Here is a 19,794-nt window from a genome sequence, read left to right as displayed (position 1 = left end):
GCGACGAGGACGCCCTCAGAGCCCGGAGGTAAAGGAGTGGAACGCGAAAGGGGGATGAGCGTAGATGGCGATGGAGATGAGGAGATCGTTGGAATGGGAATGGCGATGGGGTGGATAGGAGGGTATGGGGTGTGTACAGCTGTATATATGCGGTAGTACGGGAGGACGACGACGTCTGCTGGCTGGAGCCACGCTGTCGCTGCTGTGGCATCGATCCACCACTCACTACGACTTTTTGCCACGGTTCCAACGAGATCTTTAACCCGAAAACTGTTCTGCGGCATGGCCAGTTTTCGTTTCGAAACGGCCAAGTGATTTTGCCACTGCGAGCGATCGCCGTTTCGACAATCCCTTACGATCACGCTCTTCTATCCTTAAAGTATGGTTCCGTTGTCCATCTTAGACTTTGGTATTTCTTAGTTATATTACTGATTATTTGCCAATAGTTGTAATCAACGTCTCACTAAACGTAGAATGAATACCGGAGTCTTATTTCTCATTATATGCGCTCTGTGCTACGAATTTTCTGCAAAGAGATCAACGATGTCTACTTTCATCGTATAGAGCTTCGCACCTGTATAAAAGTTCGCGACGACGCAACGCCGCGGTAAAAACGATGCGAATATGATTGCTTCGAAACGAGACACGTATTCGGCGATGCTGAACCAGGCATTCAATCAGACGCCGATTTATCAGTTTGCCGTTATAACGTAACCCTTACCTCATTTACGGAAGTCGAATTACACGACGATGGTTACTGTCAGTTCGAAACTCGATTCAACTAGCACCGTGATTGCTTCGTGTCTTGACTTCCGTCGGCGTTTCGTGGAAATAGCGTTTGTTCCAAGATGTACGCGTCTTGAGATTATTATTTTTTTTTTTTTTTGAGTTTCTCGACTTGAATTTCTATTCTTCGTAAATTAAAGAGACCTTTATAAATCTTCGTAAATCTTTATTGGTAAAGTTTGCGAAGGAGCGGATTACGGTTGAAAGAAAGGGGGACCGGTTAACTGACTTCATTTTTCCATAGATTAAATATCTTCACCGAGAAGTCTTTGATAATAAAATTGCCTTGACTTTCTGCATACTTCGTGGAAACGCAAAGAAACGCGTACGCTTGAACGTTACAAGCTGTATAATTAACGTAACAAACAATGCCGGTGATACTTGGCAAAAGTTTCTGACAAATTACTTGACACTTTGCCAACCAACTGCGTCATACAACATCGCGGAATTTGCATATTTATAGTAAAATTAATTTAACTTCCAAACTACCTTCCGGTTTCGGATGAAATTCCTGTAACAGGCTTATCGGACGTTATTTTGCGTTAGAGTCGAGTTTGCCCTTGGAACAATTGCAAACTTCTTTAAAATGGGAACGAACGAACGATTCGATCGAACAAAAGAATTTATCTGAAAAAAGAATTTTCGATCGGAATACCACGATATATCGTTTACGTTATATTCAATATTCATACCTACAAATAACCGAAAAATTCTACGCTTTAAAAAATAAATAAACGATTGGATGGAGTGGGAAAAACTCTGCGTTCGATGGACGATGGAATGTTAACTGGAAACATTAATTTTCATTGGAAGCGAAAATATTTGTGTAACAGTTTGCACTCTTCCATAAAGTGTCGCGTAACGACAAATGCAGCGCGAAGTAACGATGTTTGCGCGTGACATTATTGGCTGTTACGTTGCTGCAAATTCATTTGCACGTTACGACGTTTCTGTGTCGTTGTTAAAGCTTTCATTTTTCATCCTCCCCTGTTGTATATACACCTGTCTCCTGCTCTTCGAACAAGCGATTCTCGAACGCGTGCGTGGGCGGCACTTATGGGTGTAACGTAATAAAATTCCTCGTTGAATCTCAAGCGGCACTCCATTTTCGTTGGGGTATAATTTGTCACCGTGAACTTCTGCGAAAAGTTCGAATTAGTCTTGGCCAGTGCTGTGGTCGTCGTGCTTCCTCAACTTTCTTTCGGGTGTTGGCACAGTGTTGTCCCGTTTCGGCTTTGAATCTGCAACGGAAACGATGAAACGTAAATCGAAGGATTTTCGTTGAACCGTAGATACGATTTGAAGCGAGAAGAAGCCAAGAACTGTTCGTCTCCATAATTAATTGGTAGATTGTTATTTTATGCGAATTCATATTTTTCCGAATACGATTGAACTGTTGTGCGAGCAACCAAAATGTCAACCACGTGAAGTTTTAATATTTGAAACTTTCGCATACATTTCAACGTAAAGATATCTAAAGGATGGAGATTTGCTGTAGTTTATTGACATTTTCGCTAGAAAGCAAAAAGGAGTCGTTAAAAGAAACGTAGAAATACTGCTCTACTTCTGTACTTTTTGCGCGTTTATATTTCAAACAGATGCAAGTTGATATCCTAACGAGTCACGGCACCTATTCGATCTCGTTTAAGCAATTCAACGACGAGAATCGGTATCTTTTTCGTTAGCGTAACGCATTTTACCGAGCGTTTCGTTGCAGTTGCACTGTCGAGGCAACCTAAAGGTACAGTATAGATGATTTTCAGAGGATATCAGAGCTTAGGTGGAGAGCATGAACGAATTAAGTGAACGCCTAAGCACTGGAGTCGGGCGGAAACCAGAAATATGACGATGTCTCGAGTTTCTTGGCGCACCGTTGTATACTTTACGATTGTAGCCGTGCGCTACCGAGCTTCGCTGGAAACGCGAGAGAATATTCCGGAAACAGGGCGAGGGAAGAGCACAGGCCACGAGAATAATGCCGGAACATATTGTAGTATCGGTCAAGTGTTTCACACTACTGGACGTGACCTTTACAAGAGTGTATACCTGACGAATGACATCGTGAGTCAGCCGCGTTAATTAGCGAATTCAAGGGTCTCGCCACGTAAGTGGGTCTCAGGCTTTCAGAAAGACTAGCGGAGGCAACAGTAAACGCTTTCAATGCAAAAATGACGTCCTTTATTACCGACTTTACTAACGAAGAGAGAACTTTGAGAACAATCAGGTCTTTAACCTCGGAAAATTAATCGGTAAATCGGCCTCGGTATTTGTATTATCCTTCTTCCTTCTCTCTGCTCCTTCGTAACTTCTTTCAATTCTTTGTCTTCTGTTTCGTTATTCGGCGGCTCTACAGCGACGTACATCTTAAACGATTAAAACCAGCTTTGAATCGCGAAACGGATGGAAAGTTTCTATTGAAATTCAATTACCGCCGATTGTATCAGCATTCAGCGGTTCGTCGCTTTTTATCATCCACCCCGTACTCGTTACGCGAGCCTTTAGCTTCGATTATAACTGTCATAGTGGCCGACTGTACGACTTTGATTATCGGCATATCCGGTCGTCCCGTAGGAATGTTTCCTGCAAAAGCGTAGAAGCACGAATTCGTCGTCGATCTCATCTGAAATTCACAGTTACGACAGACGAAATAAAGTCAGCGTGCAATTAAGTTTGAATGATCCCGCGTGCGATCTACATGCTGTGATATACAACTTTATCAGCCGCTAGAAGATGTATATGATGTTTATGATGTGACGCGTAAATATGCAAAAAAAAGCTAATATAGAAATATATCAAACATTTAAGATAAAATACTGCGGCATTTACAAGATAAGTCGTATTTTTATTTAGGTCCTGTTCCTTTATCAGTGTCTGTAAAAATATGAATTTGCATAAACATTCCAACGTTGAATTTAAAAGATCGCTACCATTTTATTGTTCGATGTTATCAAACGTTCTACATTTTAGTTAGAGAACGTTTTCCTTCTTCCATCGTGACGAAGATTTTCAGGTTGATTCTACGGATAAAATAAAGATTTTGCTATCAGGTAAAAAAAGGAAAAAGTTCAAGTCTTCCTCGTTACGGAGCACATTTCCGTGGATGGGAAAAATTCTAGTGTTCGCGTAGCCGCTTATACTCCGGCGTCATCGTTTTCACCATTTTCCTCGAGGAAGGTAAACGCGCGCCAAACCGGAACACCGACGTTTCCGTGATGTGCTCTGGAAACCGCTTTATTCCCGCTTTCTTACCCACTTTTCGTTTAATATTCACTAGTGTTTTTCTCTTTTTGGTACGAGCAATACGAATTCTTTGAAGACAACAGTCGGGAAGATTAACGAAATATCTATCCATCCTAACCCCAAAGAAGGCTAGAAGAGAGTAAAATTATTCGTTTCATCAAAGTTTCGGGCATTACCAAGTCGAACTGCGCTAAATTATACAAACAGACGGTTACCAATTATTCACTCTTAATTTATTTTTTCAAGGCAAGAGATAAAGAATTAACGGTAAAGAAGCGTTCTTCGATGCTGACTTTAAAGTTATAACAGAAATATCTATTTTCTGATCGAATTGCGTCGATAGACAGACTACTGTCGCTCGGAATATCGCCCGTATCTCAGAATGTATGGCGCCGAAACAAGAAACTCTAGCACCGTGTGCAGCACGTAATCGTGAAAGCTCATCACGCGTTAAACGCACGGTTTGACTTCCTCCCTGAGTCCATCGTAATCTCTCTATCTCATATTCTGAAAAAACGCGTAGCGTATGCCTGTCCCTCGCCAGGAGCAGACCGTATCTTTATAGCTGTCGCGCGGCGACGAACGAAATCACCTGCGGAAATTCACTTACGCGAGCAAACTGGCCGTTCGCGTGAAAGCTCGAGCGCTCTGCCAGCGAGGCACAATGAACAATAGACCTCATCTCCTTATATCTACAGCCTGGTGCGACACACACCGCGACTCTCACGTACGAAAACGTGACACGCGCGCCTACAGGCGTCCAAGACCAACGTTTCGGAAAGCGAGCGTGTTGTCCTCGCGTATAATGCCAGCGTTTATGCGGTGCACGTGCGCGAACAGCTGAATTTTAAAATCACGGATTCGGCGGCGCAATTTGTCAGGAAATTCGCGTGCCGCGGGATCTCCACGTGGCAGAAGTCAACCGAAGAGACGACGAGGATGGCGGCAACGACGTACGCGAATCGCGAATCGCCAACCTTTCCGCGTCCTCCGTTTTCTTGACAACATCAATTTCCTCCGGCCGAGGACAATCAATTCTTGCCTGCGACGATTTCGTCGCCGACAGACGACGAAATAGGGGAAAGGGTAAAAAAGAATCGTCGATGGATTTTTCCGCGACGACGGAAATACGACGGCGAAGACGCGCAACGTCTTTTATTATTGATGCCTGGCAAAACCTTATATTCCGGCGTAACACAGCGGGAATTTTCTCGTCTATCGGCCGGCCGATGATGGCATTTTGAACGTTGGCGAATATCGCGCTCGTGACGCCAGAATTGCAGATTACGTTGAATTTCTTCGATCGACTTCCAGCCAAGCGGAACGACTCTCGTTCCCCGCATTTAATTTATTGATCGAGCGTTTAGCGCGGCTAGGGATGCATTAGTTTATTCAGAAAGATGTTTAAGATAGAAATTATCCTTATACATATGCGTAGTATGTGCATAATTTTCATACGAAAATATTAAGTACGAGCGAGATAGAGGGAGAAGTTCGTCGGATGATATATTCTAATCCAGTCTAGTGTAAACTGACATTGATTATGATTCGAAAAACATGAAACCTCAAACACGAATACTTTTGTACTTGAAATTCTTAATGAAATTCTTTCATCGTTTTCGTCGATGTCTAGGATCGACTATGTAAACATTCCCCACGTATCTTGCGACACGTCGTAGGTATATTTCGGTGATTCCCAAAGAGATAGCAGAAAAGCGGGATATAGTGTTCGAGAAGCAATCGAGAAGCAACGCTCATAAAGCTGCAACAGAAGCAGCTTAGAAACTTGCGTATTTGCAATTGTGACTCGTCAGAAAGTCGGTCGAGTCTTCATCGGAAACAATAAGTTTGGTACACGTGACACTTACAGAAATACAAGATCTAACTGTCTTTTCACTCTATCAAATCCAAAATCCTTGTTAGAGCTTCAAAGTTTTCGTCTCGTTTATGAATTTTATATAGAATCCATGCCCACTCATTTTACAGCAATTTTTTTTCACAAGCTCGTTTCTAGATAGCGACAGTTTTATCGCGACCGTATGCTCGCGAACCTATTTGTCCGACCTATTTGCACGTAGTAGAAAGGAAGCAAAAGCAGATTGGGGCGAATTTCGTACACCTGGCGAGAATGAAACAGACCAGAGACTGCGTGTACTGTTCGTCCATCGCGAGACGAGATAGAACCAAGCTAAATGGACAGAACGAACAGCCATGGTTACAGGTGAGTTGGCAGTCAAGCAGGTGGAATTTGCTTTGTTCGAACTCTGGCTCACGTAGAAATCGATTTCACGCTTAGAGCGCGCGCGAACTCTTTTATTTGCGTCCGACGCGCACCGCGAGCGAAACCGCGCATCGGATCATTTGCACGAGAAATAGTCCTTCTTTTTATCCTCCTTTCTTATTTTTTCGTCGTTTCGTCGTCGGACACGCTTGTGTGTTTTTCCATTTCGTTTTGTCTCACATTTCGTCACATTGTTCGTGCACGAGATTTCTCATTTATTCTTTGAATTCATTCCAAGAGAAAAAGTGGTTATCGAGTAGCTTAACGTTTGCCAAGCAAAATCGCAGGATTTTAACTCTTACAAGCTGATAAGTTTCACTATGAAAATGTTACACTTATGCTACCAAATGGAAGAGTGTTTCCTTTGTATTTCGATTTATTTTTCATAATCATATTTTCAATTATTACCCTGTATCATATTATATTACATTAATTACTAGCAGAAAATATCAACATTTATATACGTACAATGTACATATACAGCTACCACAAGTTTCCAGTCCAGAGTGTAGTTCTTCCTCAGTATAACTTATACATTAATAAAATTCTTCTTACATTCTTCTTTTACAACGTTGTATTTTATAAGATGCGAAACATATTATTTTTGTACGGCACAAACTTTTATTTTCAGAAACTTTCTGCCTCAACTATATTATCAAATTAAACTTTTGCCGGAAGCTGTTGGCAGTCACTTTAAGTTTATCGTCAGTTTCACTATAACGACTTTTATTGTTGCAGCTTAGTTTTCAAATTAAAAATCTACTAAGAACGAATACATATACTTTTTGAAATATCATAAACGTTCGTTCTTAGTTACAATATGGTAAATTTGCAACGTTAAGAGTTGACCGAACCAATCAGGTGATAAGAAGATCGTTGTTCGATTAAAGTCCGCGGTTCTGTCTCATTTTCGTTGAACGATTTCGTCCGTGTGATTTAAAGCACAACGCAAACTTCGACAATTGTACTTTCGTAGATCGGTCTTAGAACAGGGTAATTTTTTCGCTGGGAAAAGGAAAAGCAGTCACGTTGACTTTGATATTAAACGTTTCCAACGGCGAACCGGTATAATGAGATTTTCATTTTTATTCGGTAATTGGAGCTACTTGGAAAGTTTCTGATTTCCCATCCCGCTTTCCCTCTTCCTTGCTCACTTCAGATATTAATAGAAAACTTTTTTAACCTGAAATAATAAACTTGGAGCAGTTTTAACGCGAAAATTTTACCCCGTTCGATATGCTCTCTCTCTCTCTCTCTCTCTCGTTGTTGCGCATTCATATTTCATTCTTTCCTTTTTCATTCTTCCTTCTCCTCGTCTTTCTAGATGCACGCTGTCATTCATCGAAATAAATACGGTGGAGAAAGAAAGAGGATTTTGTACGAGATTGGTGACGCTCTTAGACCGTACCAAGCGTTTATCCACCCCTAAAGGAAACGCCCGGGACTTTGTATCTTAGGGGATGTCAAAGACTTTAAGGCAGTTAGAGTTTATGCTTTTCATCGATAAACTTCGATACCACTCGAATACTATCATCTTTCTACCCTAAGATTTATATAAGAACAACGAATATTAGCAACGAAACATAAGAAATAAAATACCGAGCTCTGTTGCAACGATCAATTGTTGCGATAATCAATTATTAATTAACGATATCGACGCAGTTATTAATTATCGACGAGTTACAAGTTATAGATGACAGGGTCTCTTATAATTTTACATCCACTGTGCGCGAGAGAGTTCTGATGTTTCAAATTCGATTTATTTTTTATTCTTTTAAATACTATATCATGTTAGATTCAACGATTTAATACAAAAATTAATAACATTCTCAATCAATTTTTTATATATTTCGTGCTCCATCTGCATTATAATAAAAAAAAAGGATATCCAAAGGATAATATGATAAATCGTTACAAACGAAAATATAAATTACACCGGCAGATCTTGAATGTAAATGTAACGAATAATTCGCGTGTATTAATAAACGTTGGATTGGTTGGGGCGGATCGAACGTAAATAGTACAGAAACTGAATGCAGCTAATTACATATATCAAAAGTTAATATTTAATTACGATTTATTGATTGATCGTTTGGTTATACTATCAAATAATCATCGCGCTATTACGAGGCTGTCCATAAATTAATGTGATTACATCGACACAGGGATCAAGTATCGAAACGATGATTAAATTCTACCATCGTTCCGATTACACCTATACGTTTCGAGATACAGAAAGATGTTTCCCTATTGCTAGCAGAAACACCGACTTTCCACGTTTCTTTCCGTTTTTGCGTGACCTTTCTTCGTCGATGTCTCAGGTAATAAGAGAAAGTCACGAAAGAACGTGAAACACGAAGAGTGCACATTCGATTTAAGATGTCGTGGGATCCAGTTTATCCGGATACCGTTTATCTAAAATGGCGATCGTCCGAACACAGCTTATCCGAAATGGTATACGGGATCTTGTCTACCGGTATGTCGTGCGCGACCTTGTCTTGTATCGAGCACACGTCCTACGGAAACTAGCATGCGTTATAGTTATCGACGCGATACAGTTCCGAATATCGATACGATCGAAATAGTTTTCATTTCCCCTCTTTTCTTTCTATTTTTTTTTTTTTTTTTTTTTTTAATTAATATGTAGGTACTTTGCGATAGGAAAACGAGAACAAAGTCTTTGTATTGGGAACAATGCGAATTCATTTCCTTTTTTATTGAGAGATTAATCGAATGGGACCCAGTAAAAATTCTGTTAGATCTAAAGAATACATACCTGCCATTTCTGGATGGATCATCTGGAATGGAGTTGCAATTTTGAACGATGATGTAGCTTTCTGCTCGTTAGAAGAATCGAATTATAGTGTTCCAAAGAGAAGTGTCAACTTGAAACGTAAGATGTAACCTTTTGTTCTTAGAGGAAATTCTTTGCAATTTTCGAATTTATACGCGCGTTTTGACAGAATGTACCTTTACGTCTTACTAGATCGATCTACTATTGATGCATTAACAGATTCGAACAGTCCCAGCAAGTAGATCACACGGACAAATCACTATGAACTGAATCGAGCCGCGTTTTTACTAAATATTTATTTTCCCGGAATCAGAAATTTATATTCGATATCCTCACTTGTCCATAAATTCATCAACGGGACAATTTGCCCGATCCATATTGAAACTAAATATGGAACAATCACACGCGAATAAAAATCGTTTCAAGGCATCTATTTCCTCTATTGTTTCGAGCAATCTATTTTATCTGTTCCTTGACAAATGAATTCCACAGCGAGGAATGATTTTCCCGGAAACGCGGAATGAGCTTCGCTAAATCTATACGTTGACGTTTAACCTGGATATAAAAAGGACAAACCGTTCGACCTCGCGCCGGGAAGATGACTCGATGCGTTTCCAATTGGAATTTCGCATTACGCCGTGTATTTTCCAAAAAACGGGAGAAAAAAAGGGAACAAAAAACGTTTAACAATTTGCACGGTTATTTCCGTGGAGCGCCGGTGGCTGCGGGTCGCACGCATCATTTCTCATGTACGCAACGTGCACGCAGAACAAATAGACGTTCGATTCAACGTGCATATACGCGTACGTACACATGAATGGGGTCAACGTTTCGATTAACGTTCGTCAAACAACGCTGCGAACGCATCGGTGTACACGACAGTAATCATTTCCGTGCTGACCGATTTTTTGACGTGATTGTGACAACCTTTCAAATAATACCCAAGCTTTGCAACCCTTCCCCTCCCTTCCCTTCCCTTTTATCCCTTCCCAGCCAGCGTGGATTTTCAATGTCGATAAATCTCCATCGGGGCCCACCTCAATCTCCGTCACCCGGAATCCATCTTTCCTCGAGACGTTTCACAAAAGATATTTCCTTTGGTAAATCAGAAGATTCGTTGAGCTGTAAAATCTTAGTTCGTACACCGCACGCGGATCGTTCCGCTGGTATTTACAGCCCCTTTTTCTTATCCACCTGTCGGTAATGTCAATACGTATCCAGCCCCGCATTCCCTACAACTTGTTTAGCCTCGTGTTTTCACTCTTTCGCCGGATGTAAACAACGGTTGGCAAAAAACGACTGGCCTGTAATTCTAATTTTTCTGTAAATACAGAAGCGTAACAATTCTCCACGGCGAGATGTAAATATCATCAAGCACTCTTTAGAAATGACTTCTTCGCTAAAAGTACCCAAAAACGTCTATCTTACGATACAGATGTTTTGATGTGTTCCCATTCCGAAACCTTTCTTAGAAAAGATCTTCCAAATAGATAAATATCTACTACCTACATAGGTTAGATAACCATATTTGATTTTCCCTAGGTAGTGATCGAATACGTTTAAAAATACCCGAAGAAGACCGTATGCCATGGATGAACATAGATATAAAACAAATTCGACGTTCGGTCCGCAAGATCCTCGCGGTTTACATTAACCTGTCTCTCTCGAGCCGTTCATCGTTTCGATCAGATCGTCTTTGTCTTGTGCTCTTACCCCTTCTGGTTCTGGACTAGCCAAACCACCTCTACGGCAGCACTTTATTCCAACCTCGGCCTCAACGCGATGTGGGTGGACGCAGAGTTGGTGAGCGCGCAAGGGGGCGAGAAAGGGAACGAGAGAAACTGGGAGAAAGAGAGAACGACAAGATCGCAGTGGGGGTGCACGAGGGTTGGAGTTGGCGTTGGTTAGACGTGGAGGGGAGAAGGGCATAGTGTATTTCTCCGCGAACCCCTCCGGCCCCCACCCTAGCCGCACGGGCGCCAACGTCAAGCGCTTTCGAGACGTTAAGGCCGACACTCGTGCGGCGCACTTCGGCCCGACGACATCGGCCAGAGTCGTAGACACGTGCGTGTGCGGTAACATCCCCTTCGTGGATCGTCGGGGATCGACGTGATTCACTCGCCACGCCACACGAGTACGGCGAGTTCGCACGTCGATTCGTCGGTCGTGGTTATTTTTTTATTTACCGAGCAGCGTCGCGTGTTTCCGTAATTCGTGAAAGTTCTCGCGTCTGTTTGTCACGGTCGAATTTGCTTTCGCGATCGCGTCGTAACACGGAAATCGTAATAACGAGAGTCGCAGCTACGAGAACGTAAGAACGCATCGACCGTCACGTGGTATCGCGAAGCCACTTGGTCTTTCGTAGCGATGTGTAAACCGCACCGCGAGGAAGGGTGAGAAATAAGTGTGACCTATGTAAATGTAAAGTGAGACACTGCGGCGTGATCTGTTCTTGAAGAAGGGTTGGACCGGTTCCTCGATGCGCCCTTCCTTGGAGGGCGCAGCCTTTACGCGGTGGCAAGTCGAAGATCTTTGACGATAGCTCGCGGAACGCGCAGAATTTGCAGCACGTAGAAACGGAATAGCTTCGATAGAAGTCAGAGAGCGGACGAAGAACAAGCTTGCCGATCGACGACCGGAAGGATCATGAAGAGGCCTTACCTCATCCCCGTGAGTTTTTGAAAGACCCTTTTTTATCTGTCATTCAGGCGAATGCAGAGACGTCCGATCGAAGTGTTCCAGGGCATGAGCGTGTGCTCTATTCTCGATTCTTTTGCCTCTGGTCCTTTTGATTCTTCTATGCGTCTTCTTCGTTTCCTCCTCCTCCTTCTTCTCCTCCTTCTTCTTCTTCTTTCTTCTTTCTTCTTTCTTCTTTGTTTGATCGTCGTTGCTCGCGAGTTGACAGTGAAAGCGAGTCTCCATTCTACGGAGAGTTTGTTACCCTTTAACACGCGAAAGCTCACCGTTTCACGCTCGTCTTGCCTTTTTCTTGCTTCTTGCCAAAGATCAAAGACCAACGACGTCGCTTTAATCTGCCAATGGCGGAATGGCGCATGTTTCTTCCTCCTCCTCCTCTCGCCGATGGTTCTTGCCTTGAAAAGACGTGCGCTTTTCGAACGCTGTCTTGTCCCATGGGCGAGCTGGTCCTTTCGCCTCCTCGCCTATCGCTATTTTCTCTCTTTCTCTATCGCCCCGTGGTCCGAGAACGGCGAAATTAACGAAGTGGCCACGTGACTCTCTCTCGACTCGAGGGGGAACGAGGTCAGTCGGTGCACGCGACCCGCACAATGTCCATTTCGAGACCTTTCGAGGCTTAAGGGTTCCATCCGGAAGTTTTACGAATGGAATTCAAGTTTTTCGTCGGCCACCTGAGACCTCTGGCGGGTCAGTCTGCCTCTTCGCTTCTGTTCATCAACTTTTAAATGGCCACTTGGAAAATTCATTCGAGTCGACAAAGAGCTTCGATGTCACCACCCTATTTCTGATCCTATTAATAACGTTTAACGAGCGTTAATTAGTCCGATGAAAGCATGCGTGAAATTTCATATATTCCTATGCTATTTCAGTGTCGCAAAGTTTCAAGGTATGCGATACATTTGCGGTCAAAATGCCATTCGGACCAAAATGTAGGTTATAGGGAAATACGAATTTAAAAATCACGTAGAGACACGAACTTTCCAACCTCGTTCCGTAACATTTAGGTCGCTAGTAACATATACGTACTTGGAATCGTGACAAGAGGATAATAATCGAAGGTTTGAATCAAACTGACGATCAAACTAGTTTAAACCAATCTTATTAATTAATAAATCTCAACGTCAAGCCCTTTTTTCAATATTACCCTTTATATTCCGCACGAAACAGATTTTTATTGATTTTGCTTTTAGATTCGACGCAACCTCGTGTAAATTAAATTTACAATATAAAGTATGCACGTCAAACAAATATTACGTGTTTTCAAACCGTCACAGTGATATCGAGGAAAGCCGCTTGTGTCCTAATTAATACCTCCGTTAATGTCGAGAAGTTAGCAACGAGCGCGTTGGATTTCGCATCAACGGATTCCTAGTTAGTCGTAACTGCATCCTCAGTTTCTGAAGAAAGTTATATACCTTTCGGATCGTATTGTACGAATTTCGGGCCATTGCTGTTTGTTGCTGCAGAAACTTGGTCGGAACTTACGAACGGAGCTCCTCCACGTACAATAAGACGGAACGGGTGAAAGAGGGGAGAGAGTGGTTCTAGAGCTTGTGCAGCTCCTACCCCGTTTCAAAGGAGCCTCCCTGAAAAGAATTCGCAAACGTGCAGATATTCTGACATATGGCCGTCCCTTGGACCCCCGTTTCACCGGTGACTTTGATTTTTCGAACAGAACTGCTCGAATTCCCGCGTTTATACATCGAAACTTTCAAACGTATCGATTTTTCCCCCGAGATTCGTATTTTTAACGTGATCTTTTGTGGATTTAGCATCTTCGCGAATCGTGTCTGTTCGAAATGCGATTTGAATTGCGAATGCAAATATATGGCAGGATTGTTAACTGCAATGAGATTATAATGAGATAATTAAATAATTATATACGTAATATTTGACATTGTTCGATAAAAATATTTTAATATAATAAATATTTTTGCAAATAATGGATAGATTTATCCACTATTCGATAAATGATCTCGAAAGAACTCGCAATTAGAGAGCAAACTAAGAAGGAAATGATCGATTTCGTTTTGTCTTCCGTTTGATCGCTTAAAAAGTTGTTTCGCCGGTTCGATATTATACGATATTATATTTCAAAGACCTGCACCCGGTTATGGTTCGCAAGTACGACGCTGGGGTTGTTTGCAACACAGGAGAGGAAAAACTCTGAAAATGCGAGCGTGCAAACGACGCGAGACAAGCGGCGAGATAAAGAAATTTTGACGCGGCGATTTCTCTTCATTTACTCTTCTTACCGGCTTTACCCTGTAAATTGCGCTCCATGTAATGCACTACGTGAACGTTGGAATTTACATTTTTTCTGACTTTAACCCGTAAGGATGTCCAACGATTTTCCTGCTGGGAACGATGCAAAAATCGGCAGCACGAAGACGCGACTCGACACGGTCCAATTTCCATTTCTACGACAGAGCATAGTAAACTCTCGTGACGAGGCTTATCGTATTTCCGTTCTGGTCCCTTGTTTTAAAACTGCATGAATATTTCACGAACGCTTCAATCTTTCCACCAAGGTGTCGCCAAGACGGTACCTGCTCGCCTCGAAAAATATCCGACCCTGTCATGAGTTTTCCTTGTCGAACGAGCAGAAGGTAATAGACCGTAATCTCGAAGCACAATGACGAGATCTCTGTTGCTCGTGTCGTGGAATTTTCCCACCTTCTGCTAAAAGAAGCTTAGGAGTCGGCTACACTGGCTGACAGAAGTCTTCTTTATTGCTTGGTTGATTTTGCGTGGCCCACCCTCGTAGACATGGTCGCCGTAAGGAAACGTTACAAGGTTTATTCTCTCGCTACTCGCTTTCTTTCTACTTTGTTTCTCTCTCTCTCTCTCTCTCTCTCTCTCTCTCTCTTTCGTTGGTGTGTACCTGGTCGAAAGGGCTCGGACGATGGCGTCACAGACAATAGCTTTGAAATCAACACGAGCCAACCGGCCGCAAACACCCGGCAAATAAAAGTTCGTGAGTGTGAACGAGATGAACAGATAATGGAAACGCGAAAGCAGATAAGTCGAAGGGCGAATCGAGGTTATGGAAAAAAGTTTCCAGTGTTTGTCGTGTTAATGACGACGCCACTCTACGCTCGCTTTCGCTCGCGATAATGTTCGCGATTTCTCGTATACCGCATTAATACTTGACGCGAAATTATTTTTGTCTATCGTCCACGCGCATCGACGACAATTATACGGTAGATGGTGTCGTGAATATCGCGATACGTGCACGTTTCTTCGATAGGTCTATTAGTTGAGAGGATAGAAAGAAAGAAACAGAAAGGAATGGAAGTTACACGAGAGCATCGTTTATTTGACCCATATTCCACTAGAAAACGGAGCTATTCTCGTATTGCATGAAATATTCGACTATTCTTTGGGAATGCGGAGGTGACCATCTTGCGGCTATTTACGAGACCGAAATGATTCACGAGGTAGCGGGGAAACGATGTTTGCGGACCGGTTATACTGATTCAGTTTATCGGGGGTATTGCTGTGATTCAGGAATGAGAACCAGCGGAACAAACAACTATATTTACGTAGATTTCGTCTTGTTTTTTCAATTCTTTTTCTCACAATTCATCCTAAATTCGTCCATTCGTTCTAAAGATACTAACTTCTTTAAACGTTTGTATTTATTTGTCATCGTCGTCGTTCGCATAAATATTTTTAACCTAATCTTCGCTCAGATCGACAAGTAAGCTGGATAAAGAATAGCGAAATTATATAAATTGTTTCGAAAAAAGTTTGCGAACCTGGGTACGAACCACGGTAACCGTAGATTCTTACCTTAGATCATTTAAGTATTTACGTTCATACGTGATTTCTACCTTTCGTACAAATATTTTACTCCTTATTAAAATGCAGATAAGCAAATTTTGCGAATAGCAGTCGAATTACGTAATCTCGAAAAGAGTTTGTAAACTTCGATGCAAACCGCAACAACGGTACGATCGACCGAACAGAATGTGCCAGTTTCTCTGACAGTTTTGAGACAGTTTGTCGCGGTCTGTAATGCAGCTTGTTGGCCAGGTGATGTACATCGGCTTTTGGCAGAACGTTGTCGGCCAGCGACGATCTCGCGCTTTGTCCCCGGAACTCCGACAAATTTGGCCACGTTCGTTTTCTAACGAGTTGGAACGTTCAACTCCATGAGCGGAATTACAAACGAACGGAGCTGGTAGCCGAGAACTTTGTCTCTTTCTCTATTCGCAACCTGTTGTCTCTTACCTATCGAAACGTCATTTGAAACGTGGTATGTAATTAGAGGTTGGTCGATAAGCATCGGCGATATTACCGTCCGATATCAGATATTCGTGGCGGAGAATCGAGAAACGCAGCGTGCTTGTGTTCCTCGCTAGTATCGCTTGCGTCGATCGAACTGCTGCCATTATGCAGCAATCTTTGTTTCGTTCGAAACTTGTCAAGTTTTCAAATGATTCGAATTCTCTTCGTTTGCGTCGGCTCCAAATTTTTCCATTATTTGTACTTTAACGACGAAGTCATTCGAATAAGATTAAGCAAATAACGTAGGGATGATAATCGAAGCATATTCAACGCGTCATTAAATATTCCTGTTAATACGTTGACTAATTCAAAAGATACGATTTGAATAAAATCGTTGTTCGCAGTAAAAGCGATTTGTAATTTGTGAGGCCTCGTTGGATTTATTACCAACCTAATTTATACAAAGTTATTAACACTGGTAATTTGTGATTCGTGACTTCTACTTGTACTATTATTACCTCCATCGATCAAATTATGGGCATTGTGCTTACACCAACTCTTGTCACGGTGAATTTAAAATTCGTATATTATTCAAACGATCCAAATTCTTGTCATTTATTCAGAATTTATCGGAACATAAAACGTTTCGTTATTACAAGCAAAATACGTATTTTATATACCTCACTGTACCTGGATAAAGATTTTAGATAGCCAATGAAATTATTTAAAACGAAAACGTATGACCAAATGAAAGTTGGCGAATGCCGTCGTCCATTTGCAGCACAATCTGGGAAATTACACGGTGCCGGTCGTTCAAGCCAGGAATAACCATATTTCGTGGAAAGCTGATTGGCGGTTTCTAATTAACGAGTTGTTTCTGACAATTGAAATCGGGATTATCGACGATACAAGCGACAGCTGTGCAAAGTGAGCGCACGTCAAAGGCCTACCTAGTGACTTGTTCGCCAGTTTCTAGTTACACGGTCGCCCATGGGAAATCTCGCCGAGCATCTCCTGCAGCCTCTGTAGTCGCTCGCGAGGCATAAGGAAACATTCTATAGACGTGTCTCTGCGAGCGACTTGTGCACCGAGAGATCGCTAATGGCTGCGAGAATTTCTACGAGAAGTCTCCTCGGACCAGGCCTGTCTCTCCTCCATCTCGTTTGCGTGGCCAACACCGAATGTATTCCGGTCTCGTGTCCTAGTCGATCGAGTCCTTTGATTAAATTTTCTCGATACCCACAGGTAATTTTCTCGTACGATTACCACGATAATCAGTACGTCTGTCTATCACGATCGAATATTCACGATCTCAACGAGAAGCTTTCTCGATGAGGTGAACGAAAAAATTTGAAAGCGAAGAATATTATTCATCGTGATTAGATTCTTGGAGTTTCGATTTTTCCACTCTATTGGATCAATCGTTTGGATAAAAAGCCTTTCGATCCTATCCATTTAGGATTCGTAATAGTTCAACGATGGTTTTGTATTTCTCAGGTTCTGTAGAAAAAGTAGGGCAAGACCGATCAATGATTTATACGTGCATTATCACTACACTGTGAATATTTATGCAAATTCGTATTTTTCGGTAAGTCAAAAATTAATGGAATACAAAAAGAGATTTGTTTCACCCTTTAAATCTATGAATATTGTACGTATATCGTATTTCAATGTACATGTGTATCTTGCCTCTTCATTATTTAAATGGTTGTTGTAATATTAAAATATCGAAGATATTAAACTGAACTTAACTTCCTTCCGTTTCTAACTATTTTATATCACAATATTCTTTTGTAGTTACAAAGTGACATTAAAATATACGACCATCATTACGGAGCCGTGGAATTATCGTGTAGATCCGACACCTACGTTCCTAAATTCTGGAGTATTTTTTCGCGAAACTAGAGAACGAGTGGACGTCGTGTCGTTAGCCGGAATCGAACGCATCGATACATCGATATCGGGCTGACCTTGTTCTTCTGTTCGATCTTATCGGAGCTGCTCGTTCTTTCCCTTGTGCAAATACAAATTGAAGGCGTCAAAGGATCCCGTGGCAGCGTTGGCGATAAAAAATATGCTCGTTACCGTGGTCGTGGAGGCGGAGGAACGATCGTCGCGCGAACCGTTTCGTCCCTTCGATCAGTCTTTATTCGGCGGTAAGTGGGCCGTTAATGGGTCGAGGAGCGGCTCGGCCGGTCCTAGCAGCCACTTTACAGATTGCCCTCGAGTAGTAAGCTGTTAAGCCCCGGCGCTGTACAGAAAATGTTTTAAAAAGCAAACGGCAGCCTGCCTAAAAGGATTACCGGCGTGACGCGTGTGCAAGAGACGACGTTTAACCGGCGGTGGTAGCTTATCTGCCTCTTTTCCTCTCAACGCGAGCTTTACAGTGTTCCTACGCCAATCGAACAGCGGTAATAGTATTGTACATATACATCGGTAAAACGTTGAGTCGGGTTCCGTGATTACGGAATGATTTACGAATCAACGTGGACGATAACGATGCGATACGGTCGATCGGTTTTAGCTACGTTACGCGTCGTTTCTACGTTCCTCGTAGGGTGTTGAATCGTTCGGTACCGCCGTCTGTATACTTTGTCCTCGAACTGTGATTTCAAGAACCACGGCGTTGAAAGGACCACCTTCTTGAATTTTCATCTCGTATACGAGAACGTTCGACCGTGTCGACCAAAGTTTGGCTTTTCGTAAGAACTTTACGAAGGAGACGTCTATCAGAAAGCTGATTAGATATGTTCTCTTTAGCTTCCTAAAGTTTTGGTATTCGTTGCTTGTAGAATCAACCTGAACCTTGCGAAATCGAATCGCGTGTAATTTCACGCAAAGGGATTATAGTGGAGAATTCACGGATCGAGACACGAACGCGCACACAATGGACGCGGATGGGCGTAATAGTAAAAGAAGCATATCGATGTATCCAACTTTGTGACCGGTTTACGTGCCAAAGAAGCACAATGCTTTTTCTCGGTAATAGCCTCTCCCGCGTTTTATGGATTCTCTAGCGGCAATCGATATGAACAAGACGTTTCGGATGACGTGGCCCAAGTACGGCCAGCGAGCCAGAGAGCGTTTGTATCTAAGCTCCCTTCATCATTCGGAGCTGATAATGGGCCAGTACCATCGGGATATTCTGTATATTGTATCCTCGATTCCTTGCGACCAGTTTGCCAGTCGATAATTCCGCGTCTGCCATATGCGATGGACGTTTCCCTTAAATGTTAGGTACATCTCCCACTCCTACACACACACACACACACACACGATCTGTTACTATTCTGTTTTCCGATCGAGGGAAATTTTCCAGCATTATACGAGGAGGAGAATGTATCGATCGATATAATTATTTGGGACAACTTTAAGAAAATTATCGGATCGTTATGAAAAATTCATAATGTGTTTGATAGTCAATATAATAGTGTTTTATATTTGATGAAAGTGGGAAGCATACAGCGAGACGAAATGTTAAATTCTGATTTTAGTTAGATACTAAAGGAAGGTAAGGGGAAATGTTTGAAATTAATTAATCGTAAAGGTTTCATTTTTTGACAGGATAGCGTTGGGTATCGTTGAATCTTAATGGAAATGTTCAATTTCATTTACCATAACATTGTCACACTATCAGTCCGACTCTTATAAAACTCTTTTAATTACGAGGCATTGAATACTCTAGGGTCTTGAAGGAACTGAAGTAAAATCTACTTGAAAGAGTTCATTGAGGATGACGATAGAAAGTTTTTTCAAAAAAGAA

At 42.1% G+C, this 19,794-nt stretch overlaps 1 protein-coding gene across 2 annotated transcripts in view; it reads left to right on the top strand.

The window, feature by feature from the left end:
* Positions 1-11,130: 11,130 nt before the first annotated feature.
* nolo (ADAMTS-like no long nerve cord) overlaps positions 11,131-19,794 on the top strand; it is a 280,796-nt gene continuing 272,132 nt past the window's right edge. For both annotated transcript variants that reach the window (XM_076620070.1, XM_033336905.2), the window contains exon 1: positions 11,131-11,771. In XM_076620070.1, coding sequence (XP_076476185.1) covers positions 11,748-11,771 — 24 coding nt within the window. In that variant the 5' untranslated portion in view covers positions 11,131-11,747. The remainder of the gene's footprint in view (positions 11,772-19,794) is intronic.

The sequence above is a fragment of the Bombus vancouverensis genome, chromosome 7 (genome assembly GCF_051014615.1).
Source record: "Bombus vancouverensis nearcticus chromosome 7, iyBomVanc1_principal, whole genome shotgun sequence".
Taxonomy (NCBI): domain Eukaryota; kingdom Metazoa; phylum Arthropoda; class Insecta; order Hymenoptera; family Apidae; genus Bombus; species Bombus vancouverensis.
The sequence above is the reverse complement of the archived record's forward strand: the minus strand, read 5'-3'. Positions and strand labels throughout refer to the sequence as shown.